The 21,276-nt window shown below is 43.4% G+C and overlaps 1 protein-coding gene across 2 annotated transcripts in view; it reads right to left on the bottom strand.

Annotated features, from left to right (window-relative positions):
• Nucleotides 1-21,276, bottom strand: part of LOC310794040 (zinc finger protein aebp2-like) — a 40,397-nt gene that overhangs the window by 11,389 nt on the left and 7,732 nt on the right. For both annotated transcript variants that reach the window (XM_083655903.1, XM_083655904.1), the window contains exons 2-5: nucleotides 6,592-6,802; nucleotides 4,629-4,736; nucleotides 1,727-1,913; nucleotides 1,426-1,550 (exon numbers count right to left, since the gene is read on the bottom strand). In XM_083655903.1, the coding sequence (XP_083512029.1) occupies nucleotides 1,426-1,550; nucleotides 1,727-1,913; nucleotides 4,629-4,736; nucleotides 6,592-6,802 (631 nt within the window). The remainder of the gene's footprint in view (nucleotides 1-1,425; nucleotides 1,551-1,726; nucleotides 1,914-4,628; nucleotides 4,737-6,591; nucleotides 6,803-21,276) is intronic.

Raw genomic sequence — 21,276 nt, 5'->3', positions numbered from 1 at the left:
CGCGCCCGCCAGGCCAACGCCCCCCCCCCCCCCCCAGGCCAGAATATATATATATATATATATATATATTTTTTTTTCCTGCTCTCCCCAAAAATTCAATAAACCTTTATGGCATATTATTACAATACAACAATACTGGTGTTGACAGTGTTGACAGTAATAGAAGATGCCAAATCATTCAAAACAATAAGCATTTTGCTTTTAGGAGCATTGTGCCAGCATTCCAAAACGTGTCAACGTGTGTCATTGCCTGGGAAACGCACATCTCATAATACAACTGTTCGCATCGCATCCCATAATAGTATGATGATATTTGGGATGCCATTGCGAACATAGATGCGAACAGGTTAGCTAAAAGTTTAGCGTCGCCAGCGAGGGCCCCCACCGTTACGGTCAGGGTACGTTTCCAAATCCCTCCAGGCCTGAAACATTTTCTAGGGGGGAAACACTGAACTGCTACACACACATACCTCTTCTCTGCTCTCAGCTCCTCTCCTCAGTTCTCTTCTCTTCACCTGTGTTTTTTTAACCAGAAGTTCATCATCTCTTGGCGTTCTGACGAGTGCGCTCACTCCGAGAGTGTAATGCCCTGGATAACCGAACGCTATATTCCAACAGCGCTCCCAATTTACGAACGGTCCAGCTTGTGCCAGAGTGCGCTCTGGGTGCTCGGAGTGCCATTTACGCACAGCTAACTTCAACACAGTGTGTGTCTGTGTGAGTAGTAATGTTACAAGTTTTCAGGTGTGCAGTATGCAACTCGTTTGTTTAACGTTAGAAGCGGTGACAGATACAGAGCTCTCATTCATGAGCTCAGTCAGAAGAGCAGGGAAAACTGCTTGTTCCGAGCGTGTGGGGAGACAGAGAGGAGAGGAGACGTGCGTGCAGCCTGCCTGCATATAATTTGACTTTAAACACGTTATTCTTATTAAGACTGGATATAGCCTACTGAGCATCTTTTGGCAGTGTGCCTGTAATTAATATAATAAAGTAGACTACAATAAAACGTTAATAATAATAATAACTGCAGTGATGACGGTAATGAGCTCAATCCTGTGGTAGTCACATGACAGTGGTATTGCGGTGATGCGGTTCTCATCACAGCCCTAGCTGTAAACTAAGAGTTGGAGTAGGCAAGGGTCCCATGGCTCATATTGAGATTAAACTGATCAAGTGTGATTATTGATTACAATGTTAAAATCAAAATGTTCATTACAACTTTGATTTAAGGATGACATGTTTCCATCACAGGGAAATATGAGACAGACAAACGCGTATGTCTGGCCATGTCATGTTTGTATTACCGGTAATTAATCAATTAATTAGCTTATGTGTATGTGTGTGTGCGTGTGTGTTTTTGTGCGTGTGTGTGTGTGTGTGTGTGTGTGTGTGTGTGTGTGTGTGCGTGCGTGCGTGCGTGCCCACCGTGCTATGGAAGACGACGCTGTGTCCGTTGCCCAGGCTCTCAATGTGTGTTGCCAGGTTGAGGCAGATGGCTCGATGGCGGATGGCGTCCATCGTCTGGGCGTCGAAGAAGTCATGGGGTCGGGCTGGAAAAGGAAAAATAATCAAACTTAACACAGACTGGAGAGTGAGACAGGAGGGGTTGGGAAGTTAACCAGAGGGCAAGAAAAGCTTATCAGAAATAAGACTAGAAATATTGTCTGTGAAATTATCTTAAAGTGTATGCATTTTGAAGGTGTGTGTGTATTTGTGGTCTACATACGGAGGGAGCGTTTGCGTTTGTTCTTGAGTTTCCTCCTCTTGTTGAGGCCGGCCTTGGAGGGAGACTCCTCCTTCACTTTGCCCTGGCTGGCCAGTTTGGACGAACTCTGTGAGCTGAAGTGAGTGGGCACGTGGCGCGCCAGCCCACCCTGGGAGGCAAATGTGGCATTGCAGCCTCCCACCACACACTGCAGGAGGACAGAGATGACTTATAGCACCCAGTGTTTTGCACAAATGAACCGAGACTGACTACAGGTGGATAATTAAAGTCCCTGGAAACCAAAATCCACAAAAACGTTCTAACTATGTTATTTAGGGTCTTATGTTAGTAATTTTGTGCCTCAGAAATTATTATACATTACTTTCAACCCAAAGCCTTAAAATCGACACTTTTCTACAAGATTCTACAAAGTACTTCCTCATTGAAGACAGCAGTGCGCGAGGTGCTAAAACGCAGGAGCTTATGACGTCATAAGCTCTATATAACCTTTGTACACGCGCGCAATCTGCCCTTCTCCTTTTGTCCGTTCTTTGCCCCCAGTGACAGCGCTCCCTCAGTGTCCGTCTGCCTCCCACTCTGTGCCGAGCGCTATGCTGCTCTCTCTCTCTCTCTCTCTCTCTCTCTCTCTCTCTCTCTCTCTCTCTCTCTCTCTCTCTCTCTCTCTCTCTCTCTCTCTCTCTCTCTCTCTCTCTCTCTCTCTCTCTCTCTCTCTCTCTCTCTCTCTGCTGCAGGGCGTGTCCCTGCTGCAGACGGGACACGCCCACACAGTCCGCGGGAGAAAATACACTCTAAAAAGTAATTGATTCTCATGACTTTTGCCAGACTGTCAAACCTAAATTTATATAATTTGCGACGTTCATCATCGTTCAAATTTGGCTGGTGGCTTATTAACATAGGGTCCTGTGATGTGATGAACTCAAAATGCTAAATAATAAAGAAATATTTCTGGTTTCCAGGGACTTTAAACTTTTACTTCATGCATCCTTTCCAAGCAATTTGCAGTGTGATGGTAAATCAGAAGCCTCATATCCCCCACCATTGACTTTTGTTGCTTCTATTATCATATATTTAGCATTGTGCAAATTAGAGCTACAATGATTCATCAATTAGTTGTCATCTCTTAAATTAATCTGCTACTATTTTGATTATCGATTAGAGCACTTTTTTTTAAAGGGGGGGGTCAAAATAAATCTAAATGATCTGACTCCAGCTTCTTAACACGTTCACTGCCAATGGCGAGTTGACTCGTCAAAAAAATTCCAACGGTTCACTGCCAATGACGAGTTGAGACGTCAAAAAAAAAAAAAAAAAAAAAAATTGACGGTGCTACGTGGATCAATGCCCCCCACGTCTCCTATAAAAATATTGGAGCGACCGAACGTGTACAACCCATTCCACCGACCCACTAAGTGGCGACAGTGCTCTCCATTCTAGAGGAAGGCAAGCAAAAAGCAGTATGAGGAAGCCATTCTCATGAAAATGGATTGGCGAAAACTAGGGGTGTCACAATATATCGTCCCAAGAAATTTCGCGATAGTAAAACGTCACGATATGTATCGTTGAGATGAAATCTCATATCGTGAAAAAAAAACACATGAGAAGTTATACAGGAGAGAAACCATTCAATTGAGTTTCTGGCAAAACTGTTTACTTGACAGGAAAAACTGAAGATGCATAAAAAATAGACTAAGAAAAGTCTTGTTGTTTGAGTTTGAAGAAAAACTGAAGATGCATAATGAGAATTTATACTGCTGAGAAACCTTTTAGTTCAAAGTAAATCTAAGTGACGGTGTAACTCATTCTATTTCAAGATAAGCCTTATCTCCAATCTCATGTTTTTTCTAGTTGTTATTGTAATAACAATTTCCCATAACAGCATGTTTTGTATTTGTGCATTTCAAATAAAATACTACTTTTCCAGTCATATATTGTCATTATTCAAGTTTAAAAAAATATTGTTAAAATCGTATCGTATCGTATCGTATCGTTATCGTGAACCCAGTATCGTGATACGTATCGTATCGTGAACTGAGTGTATCGTGACACCCCTAGCGAAAACGCTTTCGCGCTTGGGAGCTGGCGGTGGGGTTTTGCAAATTTGCATAATAGATTACGGGTGGAACACACTTTGAAACACGCAGCATAAATAAGACCAGAATCGCAAAAGCTTCATCAAAGCTCTCAGAACCCCAAGAAACGAGCGAGCCCATCCATCCAGACTTGCTCAGCGGCCGCCAGGCAGACAGGCACAGCAGCAGCAAAGCAGTGAGCCTGGTGACGCGAGGTTACAGCAGCAGCAGCAACGAGCTTGTGACACGCCCGCTGCAGCCAAGAAGAACACACACGGAGGGAGGAGTTTGAAGGAAAGGGGTGTTTCCTGCTGTTATGGAGGAAATTACTGTTCAAAACTATTGTTTAGATGTCTGACGTCTTACTGATGCCAAAAATGAATGGTTAAAGTGACTGTTCTATCGAATTTCACAAAAAGCCGTTTATCTCTGAATAAATTTACAGACGCTGAAACCATGCTGTATTCAACTGCTAATGCTTACATAACTACTAACTCTACAAACTAACTCTTTTAGACAGAGAAAGCACACATTCTATTAGTTCTTTTGAGATATTGTGTGTTCACAAAATCCTAACAGAAACGAATCCTCGGCTCTTGAAAGATGAGCCAGAATCCTCAAAAAAAACCTCTGGCAGAAGCTAACTACAGTTTTGAAAAACGGCTGGCAGTGAATGTGTTAAATGTGAACACTTTCTGGTTTCTTTACTCCTCTATGACAGTAAACTGAATATCTTTGGGTTGTGGACAAAACAAGACATTTGAGGAGGTCATCTTGGGCTTTGGGAAACTGCTGATCAACTTTTTTCACCATTTGGAGAGTGAAGTTGTCACCTTGAATGGCTTGTCTCCACTGTGGGTCAGCATGTGTCTCTGCAGCCAGCTGTGGCTGGTGGAGGGTGTGTTGTACACCTTACAGCCCTTCCACAGACACACAAACACCTGCAGAAACACACAGGCATACACAAATTACACAACGTCACATTCCCTGGGAACTCAGGGCTGATTGCAAAGGAAATGATAAAAAAAAAAAAAAAGTTAAATCTTTCATATATCCTTTCTCATATCATATTTGTGCAACCCACCCAGGTAAATTATTTGATTTATTTCTGGTGCTGTGATGCATGAAGTTGACATTAAACCTGGTGTCTCTCAACATTAAAACAAATCTGATTCCAGTCCCTGTAACTTTAGTCAGTCAGTGCTCTTTGCCACATAACATCACTGTTAATGACATCACTGTTATTTAATGCTACCAGGGTTCAGAGGGCATTTATCCCACTTGCCCAAACAAACCTAACTAAAGGAGTAAACACACCAGAGAAGAGCTGCAACGATTAGTCGATTAATCGATGGTAAATTAATCAAACTTTTTTTTTATAATTAATTCATCGTTTAGACTAATTACAAACAAGGCTAGGTCGAAACCTAGCATATGGCCAGTGTAGGGAAGCGTTGATGAGTCTGTTGTTGTAGCAGGCAGCGGCGATGTAAACATTTTGCTAAATATATAATTAGAGATTTTCCTTTTCTCTTTTTTGTGCTGCAGATTTCTACTTCTACGACAAAGAACAAGAATCTGAGGAAGGACTTAGGACCGAAACGTTATTCTTTTCTGTGAAATAAACGTTTTGCATTTGGAGACAGTGTGCGGGTTTTCCCTCCTCCGACGCACCTGTCGTTTAGGTATGCAGAAGCTTTTGCTACTTCAAAGAACTTAAAATACACCTGTAGATTATTGTCAAAAGTGCCACAACTGGCAATTGTCAGACCATATATTTACATGCATCTTATTTTGAAAAGAACAGTGTGGTCAAAGCGTAGCGTAGTCAGAGGAGCGGAAGGGAGATGGCATCTCATAAAACCAGCACAGTTTGGCAGTATTTTGATCCAGTCAATGGAAATATGGTTGTATGTAGGCTGTGTCAGATAAAACTGGCATAACTGTGCACATTTATGTTGATAGTTGCCATAACTACCGCCCCATCATACACCATGATACACTCGCTAGTTTAACGGAGTGTGTATTGACGTATTCGTCGTATAGCTACACGCACCGTACCGTGACGCCCATACCGTGACGTCACGGGACGAATACACGTAATGTGACACCGCTACTATCTTAGCTTCTCTGTCTGTTTTCCAGCATCCACTCTCTTCACTGGTGGTAGCTCAAACAATGATATGCGGTAGGAAATGAAAAAATCTCCTGTTCCAGCTTCTCTTTCTGGTTTATTTCGTCTTCTATGACAGTAAGCAAACTGATTATCTTTGGGTTGTGGACAAAAGAAGATATTTGAGGATGTCATCTTGGGCATTGGGGAAAAAGTGATCGACATTTTATAGACCAAACGAGTAATTGATTAGTTGAGAAAATAACCGTCAGATTAATGATTGATAAAGAAAAAAAACGTTGGTTGAAGCCCTCCACCAGAACTTGAATAAACCGCTCCAAACATGCTTGGTGTGACCCCTGCAGAGCGGCACAGAACATAAAAGCAGACAGACAGACACAGAGACAGACAGAGAGAGAGACAGATCGACAGACAGACAGAGAGAGAGACCGATAGACAGACATACAGAGAGACAGACACAAACAGAGAGACAGGCAGACAGACAGAGACAGACAGACAGAGAGACAGGCAGACAGACAGAGACAGGCAGACAGACAGAGACAGACAGACAGAGAGACAGGCCGGCAGACAGAGACAGGCAGACAGAGAGAGAGACATGCAGCAGACAGAGAGAGAGACAGACAGACAGAGAGACAGGCAGGCAGACAGACAGACAGACTCACCCCTCCTCTCTGGCCGTCTACGTGTGTGGCTCGGATGTGCTCGGCCAGGTCAGGGCTGCAGGTTACCAGCAGGTGGCAGTGGTCCCAGCAGCAGGTGTAGCCCAGAGACTTCCCCCCCGCCGCCGCTGCCCCCCCGTGACCGTTCATCATGGCCGGGGTGGAGCGCCCGCTTGACTCCGTGCTCTCCGTGTCCATCAGGGTGCTGCCGATACTGGAGGGCACGCACGCAGTCGCACGCACGCACGCACGCACGCACACACACACACACACACACACACACACACACACACACACACACACACACACACACACACACACACACACACAATAAAGAGATCAGATTGATGGGCAGATAATTGGATAGACAAAAATACAGATAGCATACAGTGAAAACATGTCGACTGCATAAGAGAAACAGCCTAAATACTAAATATGTACTATAGTTATTTCCGCTCATTGCCAGATATTAAGTGTTTTTCTGTCTCAGTGCCACCGTTAGGCCTGGAGTCTTTTATAGTAGTGGTGGTTAGAAGTAATTTGGTTGGTAATTTGATTTCAAATGTTGAAATCCATCTCTTTACTGGTCCAAATTTCAGTTCTAATGCAGGTTCCAGCACTACAATTTGTATGTATTCACTATTCATAATTGGAAAGCGTAGATAATAATGATTGATACTTTATTCAGGGTTCATACAGACATTACAAAACGAAATTCAAGGACTTTCAAGCACTTTTTCAAGCTTTTTTTTTTTTTCCATTTTCAAGGACTTCACTCAAATCAAATAATTTTCAAAAATAAATTTGGCCCAAAAGGGGCCATTCAATTGTGAATGGGACGGGGAAATATTTGTCTAAAGATTGCTTTGACTTTGAACAGATGCTCATACCTCAGTTACCGCATTTTGCCTTTTTAAAGTTTTTAATACCAACTTTGGTCAAAATATAAGACGTGACAGTCACTGACAGACAGTGTTATGTGGTTCATGTGAAATTCAATGACTTTGAAGCACCTTGTTTAAAAAAGTGTCTATTTTCACGGTATTCCAGGACTTTAATTTTTTCTCTCAAAATAGCACTTCAAGCACCTTGGCAGAAGCCTATTTATTGATGCACCTTGGCAAATACTTTTAACTTGGTCCTATCCACAGGGAGGACAGAGGTCAGCTAAAGAAGCTGGTAGGGGGGATTCAGTGTCAAGGACACTCCAGCTAGTAGGGGTGGGGAAAAAAATCGATACACCACAGTATCGCGATATTTTGCCTGACGATATTGTATCGATATTTGGACGCCAAGTATCGATATTGCAAAAAAAAAAAAAAAAAAAAAAAAAAAAATTTTTTTTTTGCAGGCCATGCCAGGCCACCGGGCTACTATAAACTTTAGTTCCAAGGCCAGCAGTAAACAAACGGTAGCATATTTTCATTTTGTTTTAACAGTAACAGTTTTGTCATAACAGTAATTTACAAATTCCCCAGTTACTGAATGGGCTGCACAAAATGTTTTGTGTAAGTGAAGTGAAGTTGCAAAAACTACACAAGTACAGTAGTCCACACACACATCCAGTTAAGGTGGACTGTAAGTAGACTGTAACAAACAGTTCAGTTTGTCAGGTGCATGCAACTATGACATGACTTTATGAAAGTTGTTGGTCTGTCTACTTGACAATGTTGCTGCAATAAAATGGTTGAAGTCAGATGTACAGACTGAAAAAATGTTCTTATATAAACCAGATGTTGACAAAGTTTTCCTTTGGGGACATCATTTGCAGTTGAAAAAGAAATCGCAATATATCGAAATATCGCAATATTCAATATATCGCAATATCGATATATCGCAATATCGAAAATATCGCAGTATCGCAATACTATCGTATCGTGACTCAAGTATCGTTTCAGTATCGTATCGTGGGCATCTGGTGATTCCCACCCCTACCAGCTAGCCGACACAGAGGCTTGAACACAACTTTCTAATGGAAGGACAGTCTCTACTGTATTTAGCCTGGCTCCTGCATCACAAAGTGCCGTTTCTAAACATCTGGACTATACTCACTTGTATTTGGCTTAGTTTGAACCACAATTTACACTGAATGTACAAAATATTAGCCCATACACTTTTCCTCTGAGCCTTCTACATCGGATCATCGTGATTAATTATCTGTTAGAATTAAATTGTTGCCGTTTTAATAATAAACTAGAACGACCGCAACGCGGACTTATGCCTCCGCCATTAGTTCATTCTTGAGTCCAAGTGGATGTAGGAGCCAAATTGGAAGAAATTGCATCAAGGCGTTTCTTTGCAGAATTGGATATTTGAGCCAAATGTGAAGAAATTTAGTCAAGGTGTTACTGAGATATGGCGTTACCGAGCTTGAAAATGGCATTTGTTAGGTCACTGTGACCTTGACCTTTGACAACCAAAATGGAATCAGTTCATCCTTGAGCCTAAGTGAATGTTTAAGGCGAATCTGATGAAATTCCGTCCAGGCGTTCCTCAGATATCGCGTTAACAAGCTTGAAAATGGCGTTTGAGAGGTCACAGTGACCTTGACCTTTGACCTTTGACCACCAAAATCTAATCAGATCATCCTTGAGCCTAATTTAATGTTTAAGGTGAATGTGATGAAATTCCGTCCAGGCGTTCCTCAGATATCGCGTTAACAAGCTTGAAAATGGCGCTGGAGAGGTCACAGTGACCTTGACCTTTGACCTTTGACCACCAAAATCTAATCAGATCATCCTTGAGCCTAAGTGAATGTTTAAGGCGAATCTGATGAAATTCCGTCCAGGCGTTCCTCAGATATCGCGTTAACAAGCTTGAAAATGGTGTTCGAGAGGTCACAGTGACCTTGACCTTTGACCTTTGACCACCAAAATCTAATCAGATCATCCTTGAGCCTAAGTGAATGTTTAAGGCGAATCTGATGAAATTCCGTCCAGGCGTTCCTCAGATATCGCGTTAACAAGCTTGAAAATGGCGTTCGAGAGGTCACAGTGACCTTGACCTTTGACCTTTGACCACCAAAATCTAATCAGATCATCCTTGAGCCTAAGTGAATGTTTAAGGGGAATCTGATGAAATTCCGTCAAGGCGTTCCTCAGATATGGCGTTAACAAACATCCGTATGGACGGACATCCGTACGGACGGACATCCGTACGGACGGACAACCCGGATCCATAATGCCTTCGGCCTGGCTTCGCCGGCGGAGGCATAAAAATACCAAGTCCACTTACCGTGACGCGTGGGGGACGCGCCGGCGGCATTAAACGAGCGCACCCAGTTCAGACTCAGAGAAGCCTCCCCTCCCCCTCCCCCGCTCTAGTGCTTCTCTACACTGGGTGCGCTTGTTTAATGTCGCCGGGGCGTCCCCCGCGAATGAGAAGTCAGTTCTTTTGTTGTGAACACTTATAAGACAAGACAAGACTTTCCTGTTTTCAACCCAAAGTGAGTACCGTAAATTCCGGACTATAAGACGCACCGGTCTATAAGCCGCACCTTCAAAGGTGACTATTTTTTTCTTCTATAAGCCGCACCGGACTATAAGCCGCGGGTGTTTTGATGTTTAATTACCATATGAAAGGCTTCGTGCACAGAGGGGATTGTCGGGAAATAGATGGCTGTTTGGGGAAGCTCCCATTTATTAACATTTCAACAAAACAAAAGTCAGGTCACTAATCCCCAGACAAAATCACACATTGTGGTATTTTTTGTTTTTTTTACAGTGCACACAGTGTCCGCGGTGTGGTGAAAAGAGGGCAAGAGAGGAAATTAAAACAGAAGTGGATTTATAGTTAGAAAGAGTGCTAAAGAAGAGAGAATTCCGTTTTTTATTTTTTTATTTTAGTTACTCACAGTACTATTGACCAGTCCAACTCAAAAGATATTCGGCAGTTTCACTTTGAGCTCTTGTTCCGCCGCTGTCCATCAATGGTTATGACGAGTCTCGCTGGGTACAGTACGCCAAAGCGATATCCATTGACTCGATGATGCTGTTGTATGTTGCGCGTTTCTGTTGCACCAACGCGGACGGTGAGGGGCTTCTTCCCCGCAGCCTGGAGGATGAGTTGACGGTCGGGCCAGCGGAGTAGGCAGATGAAGATGGCCCTCGGTGGCAGGCCGGGGTCTGGACGTGGCCGAGGCGCCCGGTGTGCGGGAGAAAGGAGGAGGAGGAGAAACCGCCACCTCCACAGCCAGCCACCTCACACACCCCAACTGTTTAATAGTGCCCGGCTCGCATGCCTCTCGGTCGGCTGGCCGGACAATATGCACCCCGCTGCAGCAGGCAGCAGCAGCTTCGGGAGGTTTTCTCACTGTGTTCGGGACTTCGGCTCTAACTCGGCCAGATGGCTGGACACGAGTGAAACTCTTCACGGTTGCATTATTTTCTTTAGTGAGTGAGTGGATGGACTTCTGCACGTTTTCAAACTTGTTTTCAAGCTGCTCAAAACCTCTGAGCGATGTCGGACTTAATCGATAGTGTTTCACGGAGTAAAAGTTTAGCCCAAGCGGTGTATCTCCAGCCTCCAGCAGGTGAGTCATTTCCTCATTCATGGCGTGATTGCTTCGTCTTTTTCTTTCTGCTTACCTGTGTTGTGTTATGTTATGTTATGTTATGTTGTTAAAAGAGGGCAAGAGAGGAAATTAAAACAGAAGTGGATTTATAGTTAGAAAGAGTGCTAAAAAAGAGAGATTTTTTTTTTTTTTTGGAAAAAATCCATAGATAAGACGCACCGTTATATAAGCCGCAGGGGGCAAAAAAGGCCAAAAAACGGGAAAAAAGCCGCGGCTTATAGTCCGGAATTTACGGTACACATCTTCAACTGTTAATTTAACTCGCCTGTTTCCAAAGTGAAAGTTGAAGTTGATACAGCACTAGCAATATTGAACGGCGCAAAACAAATAGGCTAACGTTAACGTTACATATCCTGACCAACAACGTGTGTGTGTGTGTGTGTGTGTGTGTGTGTGTGTGTGTTGAATTTAACTAGCTGGCAGAAAACTGACAGAATTACTGGCGGATTCGCGTGGGCTTTTGAACCTAAGTTGAGGAGACTGGAGCGAGTTGAGAGAGAAATACAGCAGCAGCAGCAGCTGCTAGGCTACTGCTAGCTGTTACAGCAGTAGCTGCCGCTCACTGCTTGAGTGGCCTGGCTCTGTGCAGTAGCTAGTAGCCTGCCTGTCGTTCTCATGAAGAGCTCAGCTGTCCTTGCTTTTAATGTGCATTGCAGCGGCGGATGGCATAAATGACGATGCCATTCACTGTAAAACAATCACAATGGGGATTTTGATGACATCGCACAACCATAGTCTAAATAACATGTTTCTGACTTTAAGAGCTGCTGTCACTGACTGAGATAGACGCCCTTGTACTCAAATCTCTTTTTATATTGTGACCTTGATAGAGATGTTAAATACTGTGAATCAGGAGCTTCAAGTCCATTATGACTGCTGACTGTCCAAGGCTGCGGGCAGCAGAACAGCCTAGCAGCTTTCACAGCTAGCACCCAATCTGTGTGGTCAGAGCTAGACCACCATCTGCTCACATCACTCTCCATACTGGCTCTCTGTGGGGCATGGTTACAAATCCTTATATACACCCCTACATGAGGACTGACACACACACACACACACACACACACACACACACACCTCTCCAGCTGCTACAGCGCTCTGTGCCAGAGGTGGGAACAAAAGTTACATTGAAGTCCCACAGCTGCTTCATGTTCAGCAGGATTATCAAAAGCAGCCAAGGGGCTCATTAACAGATTGTGGCTGGTAAGTTTATCTCCTCTACTAGCCACTTTCACAGTTAACAGATCGTGGCTGGTTAGTTTATCTCCTCGACTAGCCACTTTCACAGTTAACAGATTGTGGCTGGTTAGTTTATCTCCTCTACTAGCCACTTTCACAGTCAACAGATTGTGGCTGGTTAATTTATCTTCTCGACTAGCCACTTTCACAGTTAACAGATCGTGGCTGGTTAGTTTATCTCCTCTACTAGCCACTTTCACAGTTAACAGATCGTGGCTGGTTAGTTTATCTCCTCTACTAGCCACTTTCACAGTTAACAGAATGTGGCTGGTAAGTTTATCTCCTCTACTAGCCACTTTCACAGTTAACAGATCGTGGCTGGTTAGTTTATCTCCTCTACTAGCCACTTTCACAGTTAACAGATCGTGGCTGGTTAGTGTATCTCCTCTACTAGCCACTTTCACAGTCAACAGATTGTGGCTGGTTAATTTATCTTCTCGACTAGCCACTTTCACAGTTAACAGATTGTGGCTGGTTAGTTTATCTCCTCGACTAGCCACTTTCACAGTTAACAGATCGTGGCTGGTTAGTTTATCTCCTCGACTAGCCACTTTCACAGTTAACAGATTGTGGCTGGTTAGTTTATCTCCTCTACTAGCCACTTTCACAGTTAACAGATTGTGGCTGGTTACTTTATCTCCTCGACTAGCCACTTTCACAGTTAACAGATCGTGGCTGGTTAGTTTATCTCCTCTACTAGCCACTTTCACAGTTAACAGATTGTAGCTGGTTAGTTTATCTCCTCTACTAGCCACTTTCACAGTTAACAGATTGTGGCTGGTTAGTTTATCTCTTCTAGTAGCCACTTTCACAGTTAACAGATTGTAGCTGGTTAGTGTATCTCCTCTACTAGCCACTTTCACAGTTAACAGATTGTGGCTGGTAAGTTTATCTCCTCTACTAGCCACTTTCACAGTTAACAGATTGTGGCTGGTTAGTTTATCTCCTCGACTAGCCACTTTCACAGTTAACAGACCGTGGCTGGTTAGTTTATCTCCTCGACTAGCCACTTTCACAGTTAACAGATCGTGGCTGGTTAGTTTATCTCCTCTACTAGCCACTTTCACAGTTAACAGAATGTGGCTGGTTAGTTTATCTCCTCTACTAGCCACTTTCACAGTTAACAGAATGTGGCTGGTTAGTTTATCTCCTCTACTAGCCACTTTCACAGTTAACAGATTGTGGCTGGTTAGTTTATCTCCTCTACTAGCCACTTTCACAGTTAACAGATCGTGGCTGGTTAGTTTATCTCCTCTACTAGCCACTTTCACAGTTAACAGATCGTGGCTGGTTAGTTTATCTCCTCTAATAGCCACTTTCGGGGTCCACCCGCTATGCCGACCACCCGCAATGCCGACCTTAGGTTTAGGCGTGGGGGTGGGAGAGGTTAGGTTTTTGGTTAGGGTCTGGGGAGGTTAGGTTTAGGCATGGGGGGAGGTTAGGTTTGGCGTGGGGGCTGGGAGAGGTTAGCTCCACAGACACGCTGCACGCCGCCTCGCTCAGCTGGTTCTGCTTGTGGGCTATCGGCATTGCGACTTGTCGGCACTGCGGCCTGTCGGCACATAGACGCAGCACCCCACTTTCACAGTTAACAGAATGTGGCTGGTTAGTTTATCTCCTCTACTAGCCACTTTCACAGTTAACAGATCGTAGCTGGTAAATGTATCTCCTCTACTGGCCACTTTCACAGTTAACAGAACATGGCTGGTTAGTTTATCTCCTCTGATACTAGCCACTTTCACAGTCAACAGATTGTGGCTGGTTAGTTTATCTCCTCGACTAGCCACTTTCACAATTAACGAACCATTGTTCAGACTAGTGATCCTATCAGAGACTAAAATTATATTTGGCTGATAACTAGGGGTGGGGGAAAAAATCGATTCACCTAAGTATCGCGATTTTTAATGTCACGATTTTTTGGATCGATCTTTTATTCCAGAATCGATAATCGCAAATTAAAAAAAATAAAAATAAATTGGTGCTTGCAGTCAGGCCACTCACTGAACAGCAGGCCACGCGCCGCCTACTGGTTTACTAGTGGTTTTATTACTTTATTAGTTAGTCTGAAGTAATAATTACACTTCAGGGTTAAAGTGGGTGCATCTCATTGTAAAATTGGACTTCAAACGGCCCAAATCTGGCTTCAAACGGCCCAAATTTCACGCGCGTTGGCCCATATCGGCCTGGCCTGCTTGGTATCTAATGCCCGGCCTGAATTATGATCCCAGTCCGCCCCTGTTTTTAACTATATCGCCCAGCCCTACTCATGATATATAATATACAGTCTCTAGTGTATGATTCAACTTTTCCCATGTTCTAATCTAGTGTAAAAAAGCAAACAAACTGAAAAAAGAAAAGAAAAAAATAAACAAAAATCGCAATAAATCGTAATATCGAATCGCAATAATCGTAGAATCGCAATACTTAAGAATCGCAATATAAATCGAATCGGCACCCAAGAATCGTGATAGTATCGAATCGGGAGATAAGTGAATCGCCACAGCCCTACTGATAACATAGCAAAAGTGGCCAGTGAATTTTGACCAACAGCATCCTAGTGAATTGATCTTGTTTTATTGTGAGAGAAGTGTGCTTTACAGCAAGATGACTCCCATTTCTGCCAACATCTCTTGGTTGGATGATTATGATTGAAAGACATGATTATGCTTCTGTGAAGGTGGCAATCTTTATCTGTAAAGCATGGTGGAAGAAAAGCAATATACTTTCTATGGTATCAGAGTTTGTTTAGCATTGTGTGCAAGGTGACGTGGATGTGGCCTGGCCTGTAGGATTAAGTGGGCTAGGCAGCTTAAGTGTGTGAGGCTGAAACAAGAGAAAACAAACAAAAGCCAAATCAATCAATCAGTCATGCCATAGATGTGGTTGTAGCCAGCATGTATGTAGCCAGCATGTAAAGTGTGTGAGGGCAGCTTTCAGTGTCAGTTTATGGCCACGCATTCCCGACTCCTCTCACAGTACATGCTGTTCCCCGGCCACATAAGACTGTAGTATGCTCTCTTGTCTATCTTCTTCAAGCTAAAGAAAACACATCTTTAAAATGGCATAACTGTGCAGGAAGCACACGCAGGTGCCAAAAATAGGACCTTGATGATGATTTCCGCACTGCAGAAACAACAGACAGAATCATGGAATTTGGTAAAACATGGAATATAACACAATCTCCCATAATGTGGCTGAATTTGATAAAGGTAGGCCCAATTATGAAATGAATTATGAAAACCCACCAGTCTTGTGGCCACAGGTAATAAGGTCAACTTCTGAACTTTTTTTAAATGTATTTTCTGTAGATGTTATACTGTTGTGTTTTTTGAGTGTATTACTGTTGCTTGTGTTTTGCTGTTTTGCATATGTATACTTGATTTACGTGTGTAAAGCACTTTGATGCCTATGTTTTGCTGTTTTATATATTCTGTTTTTATGTTTTTGTGTCTTATGTTTCGGGGACAACGGATGGAAACTAGCCTCGCGCTAAATCCGGCGATTTTTACACTTTTATTATGTTCCAGATGTTTTTATCTGTTCCATGGTTATTGTGTTCATCAATTTTGCATTGTCCCGTCTAAATAAATAAATCAAATCAAATCAAATTATCAAAATCATAATAGGCCTCAAGAAAAAAATTCCGTTTTCAATTGGGATGTTTTGGAGGGAGGGGGGAGGGGGGGTCGGTCTTGCGTGGGACCCTTATGTCACCTCACAACTTGGTTTTCACTTTGAGAAACATGTTGAAGAGGCTGTCTGAGACGTCACGCGTGATTTCAAATCGCACATAGGTTACGCAAAAACCACGCCCTGTGCCCGCCTACGCAGCAGTCAAGCGCCAGGATTGGCCAGGCGCTCATATTGGGCTCCGTTACAGGGACACATTCCTGTGAGAAGCAACAACACCAAGCGAGGCTGCAACGAGGATATTGAAGGACAAAATCATACATCGCACCAAAGCATACAATGTATTTTAATGTTATTTGACTTTCTGACCACCCGCCTCAGTGCTTATTATGAGGCCAGAATAACAGATGCTGCTGGCCATTGGGAAGGCTAAACCTTTACTTTTGGTTTTATTTATTGTGTATGATTCAACTTTGTATCTATGATTTTATATTATTGCATGTTTTTGTAGATTGTTGGGACTTCACTGGCCTGGAACAAACGGCTGGACTGGGGGGGGGGGGGGGGAGAGAAGCTAGGCCTATGTGCTGTAGCCTATTGTATTTTTAATTTGATATTTTTTATAGTTTTCATTTGCAGGTTAAACTGTCAGCTGAGCTCTGTTATTGAAGCTTTGGCTAAAGGCCTGAATTTTACAATGATGTTTTGAAATAAATGTTTAAAAATCGATTGTGTGTTAAAAGCTTGTGTTACGTTTTCATTGGCGTTAATACACTAATAATTAATTTCAATGTCCGCTATCAAGAGCAATTCAGTTGGTTCATGAAATCGCTGGGCTGCGTGCCCATTCGAAATTCGAGATTCGAAATCACAGCAGGATGAGAGAGACTGAATGAGACACAGAAAAGCATATTTATGCACACATCAACCATGTGATAGGCTGCCTAAAGGGGAGTGCCACAATGTGATAGGCTAAAAGTGCAGGTGAGCAAAGGTGTATAAGGTGATGTGTTGCTATGCTATTGGTTTATGGGAAAGTAGGAGGCAACCACTGATTATTCAATTATCACCAGGAAGCTGACAGGTTACCAGGTGAGCAAGCAGGAGAAGTGCAGTGACTGTGGAACCGGTGAGGATCAAGATCGTCCTGTCTGAACCTTCGTTTATAAACTCCACTTCAATCAGGAGACTTGATGGATAAACAATGATTTATTACAATGAATGAATGTTACAGAATATTATGATGAGAAAGTTAGTTAGTCTTTGGAGCTTGACACCACTGGGAGATATCGAGATCGAGCTGGATCAGCTCGAGCAGCACGCGTCATAAAAAATATATACGGTATATATATATATCGATCCTAACTCCTAAATTAAAATTTTAATGGAAACCAATTTAATTTTGGAAAACAACCGGAATTTCGAAAAAATAAAACTAATTTCATATGGGCCTACAAAGGGCAGGAGATATTTCTCATCAAGGTTGCCTGCTTCGTTTTGGTTTCTTTTGTGAACAAGTTTATATTTAGGTCTGTGTGTGTATGCCTCTTAGTGGGCAATCTTGCTTTATTGTATTCTTAAAAAAAAGTTGTACTATGAGGGAGGAGCAGCAACCTGTAGGTCTAGAAAAGGCTCAACAGTCTTAACGTCACATTTTAAACCTAGGCTATTTGATTCAAGGTTCAACTTTCAAGCTTGGGTTAAGCTGTGGAATTTCCAATGACTGGTGGGGAGGGGGGGGTCCTCTTCAAACCATTTTAAATTTCCCTCTAGTCGCATCTCGGCAAATTTACCCAACAGCAGCTCTGCAACTGCCCCCGATGTTTCACAATGACGATGGTACAAAGTCATACATAGCCTGATCAGTGATCATGATGTCATACATAGCCTGATCATGATGTTTGCTCCAAATCAACAACAAAATGAATTCACAATCAAAGCTGTATACCTGGCTGGTGGGGAATTGCCAGCAGACAATTTTGCATAACATTTTGCTGTGGCTGGATAGTTTGTCTACTTTACAGTCACCGATGAGATGACCAACCAACACTTCAGAGAGGTTTCATCCCATTCTTAAAATATAGGCTAGTTGGCTGGTGAACTTCAGGTCTTGAGAGTGAACTGACAGTACACTGCAGTGTCACTGATCACAAGCAGCGTAGGTGTAAGGTATAAGTTTCACAACAGAGAGCCAGTAAGTTCTGCTATTCACTTCCAGCATTCTTGACATGAGTGATGTTGATATGCTGAGCATGGTGAAGTCTGGCAAAGGTTATGGTTTAAACACCAATCTATCTGTATGATTCAGATAGCCAGGGTAGTTCATAATGAGTGGCAGACTTGAAAATGGACGAGAAGTTGACTACAGCCATTCAACGCTCCCCAGTTCTCTACAGCTTTTTATTTGTATGATCAATGGAATTTAAATGTCTTAAAAACGATGCTTAAGAGAACCCCATAGACTGGCCAAAAATCCCACTAATATCCACAAATTAGTGGGATTTTCTTCAGTCTAAAAGTTTCCCAGCCAGGCCGTTTAGCCGATAGAGCAACCCTGCAAGTGAGGTGGGTTTTTACGCGATATAAATCTTGGCAGTGGTCCAAGGCGTGATTTTCCGACCCTGCTTCTCCTCCTCCTGATTTGCCGCCCCTTTTCCAGCATGAGTCAGTGAGATTCAGTGATTCCCACAGGCGGAAATTCGACTTTCTTAACAGTTAATTACTTTACATTGATGGAATAGGCCAACAGAACAAAGCAGCTCTCTCTCATGCTGCATGCACGAGCACTAGGCGGCAATTTCTTAAAGGGATAGTTTGCTTTGTTTGAAGTGGGGTCCTATCAGCTAGTTCGATACACTAATGGCTCTTTCCCACCACATTTTACAGCCCTGCACAGCCCGTCACCACTCGGCTCTACTTCTTTCAACTCGATGGTCGTTCTGTTTCGACCGCCGTTCATCTGCCCCCGCCCGTCATAGCGATATCTGCATACCGTAAAATACCAATTAGAAGCCGACTTCCAAATTGCCGCGGGTCCCATATATAAGCGGGGTCTGGATACATATTTTGTACATAAAAGCAGGTCCCAATTTGACGCCCGGTTAGTTTTTTCAATGTTTTCTTTTTACCTTTGCGACATCCTGTTGAATGCATCCCCCAAACACAACGAAGAAGAAAAATCGGATGAAGAAGACGAACAACGAGGAAACGAGGAACAACGAGGAAAAAAAACACATGCACGAAACTTGCTGATCAAAATTCGTTTTCCGTCAACATCTGATGATTCTGAAAATTGTGTAGGCATTTCCTGAAGATTTTTATACACTAAAACCGACATCTCTGGTGTAATAATTATTTTGAGAAATGTGCCTATATGGTATGTTTCCCTGCCAGCGGGCATAGAAGTCGGTTTCTAATTGGTATTTCACCGCACACTGCAGCGGAGGGGGCAGCGCATGCAGCCAGCGGAGGCAGCGCATGCAACAAATAATCTGCTCACATGATGATCATGTTCTCTCACCTTCAGCGGAGAAAGTTTAGTGGTAAATACCGGTAGGTCACAGTTCAGCTCAAATTTTATTTGATTTCATGTACAGGCCAGAACTGGCATGCAATGTGCTCTGCTGCGCTGAGAGGGAGGCGCGGCTCTCCCCATAGACAAGCAATCGTGTGGAGGGCTGTAGCCAACTCATTAAAATAAATGGTTTAAATAAACAATTTCATACTATTTACAATCTTTTCTGAGCAATATTTTTGTACAAAAATAATTAAAGCAGGTCCCAAACTGCCGCAGGTCCCATATTGACACGGGGTCTGGCTACATATTTTGTCAATTAACGCCCGGGCTAATAATTGGTATTTTACGGTATCTGTCCTTCCGAAGTAGGCTATATACATAACATTACAATTAAATCCATCCACAGAACTTTTAAACTGTTTATGAAATACAGGTGCCTCTAAATGACCTACAGTGTACATGGGCGAATGTGACAATCGACCAGGAGAATGGATATCACTCACAGGCATGCGCTGCGCTGTGCGGGGACGGGAGAGGCGCAACAGAGTGAAGCCTCTACCCCGCGGCCTCTAGGCAAGACCGCGGCTTCACCAAACACCCGCTGCGGCCTAGCGGAGCGCTGCAGCCTCCACTCAGCTACAGAGCTCCCTGAGCGAGGAGCGGACTTTTTTCTCAGACAATTGAACACCCGCCACGATTTTATTTCACCGGAGCGAAGGCAGCAACACAAAGACTGATGGAAATATACATAACAGAATGGAAGGTAAGCCCACTAAACTGGTATGCAGCCGCCAGCATTGCATATGACAGTCAGTAGACAGAGTAAACACGATTCTGCCTGACCAATCAGTCGTCAACAATGTTTTCACGTCACCGTATGAACCCGGGTTCGCAGAATAGAACCCCGACGAGGCAGGGACAAAAAGTAGCACGACTCAGCCCCAAATCAAACCGGGCTGGGCTGGTTTTTACCGATGGGATGAGACCATTTATCGAGTCGAGCGGAGCGGGACCGCGCTACTACCTGCGGTGGAATTGGGCCATAACTTAATTAGGTACAGTGTTCTGGAGGCATTGTGGAACGAGACCGCGGCGCGCACTCAGCGCAGCAGCCAAACCAGCCTTTTCTCTGTAAGTACGGGGGGTCAACAACTACCGTAAAACGTAATTTAGCCACCTAAAACAACGCCCACCTAAACAAATCGATATCCGTGTACATGCACGCTCTATTTTGACAATTTTCAGCGCTTTACTTTTCCGCAAAACAGCAGTTTCATTCGGCACTGCTTTTTCTCCCAACCGTACAACTACCGTATTCCTCCGCTAAAAGCCTGCCCTGCACAAAGCCGCAGCACTGGATTACTCCGCAGTTATTTGGGGGTATTTTATTTCTCCTGGTTTGTTAGTGAAGACACAACAAATAGAATACACGAACGAAAATATGAGTGATTTTGATAGCGAGGATGATATGCCATTCACCTTGGTGACAAGAGGATACAATTATGAACCAGAGAGAATACAGAAGAGGAACTTTTGCAGAGAGTGAACAGGCAGAAAGAGATGCGCCTGCTGCCTAAATGCCGGGGTGCCCTGCAGACCTTTTTCACCATTCCCAGGATAATTTGTGGAAAACGTCCAAGACCAGAGAGGCCAGGTGACTTGTTGTCTCTAAAGTAAGTCAGTGTTTTATCTCTCTTCTAAGCCTTCCTGTTTTGTAAACCGCGGCTCT

Source organism: Poromitra crassiceps (assembly GCF_964638095.1).
Source record: "Poromitra crassiceps genome assembly, chromosome: 2".
In the NCBI taxonomy this organism is placed as follows: Eukaryota; Metazoa; Chordata; class Actinopteri; order Beryciformes; family Melamphaidae; genus Poromitra; species Poromitra crassiceps.
The sequence above is the reverse complement of the archived record's forward strand: the minus strand, read 5'-3'. Positions and strand labels throughout refer to the sequence as shown.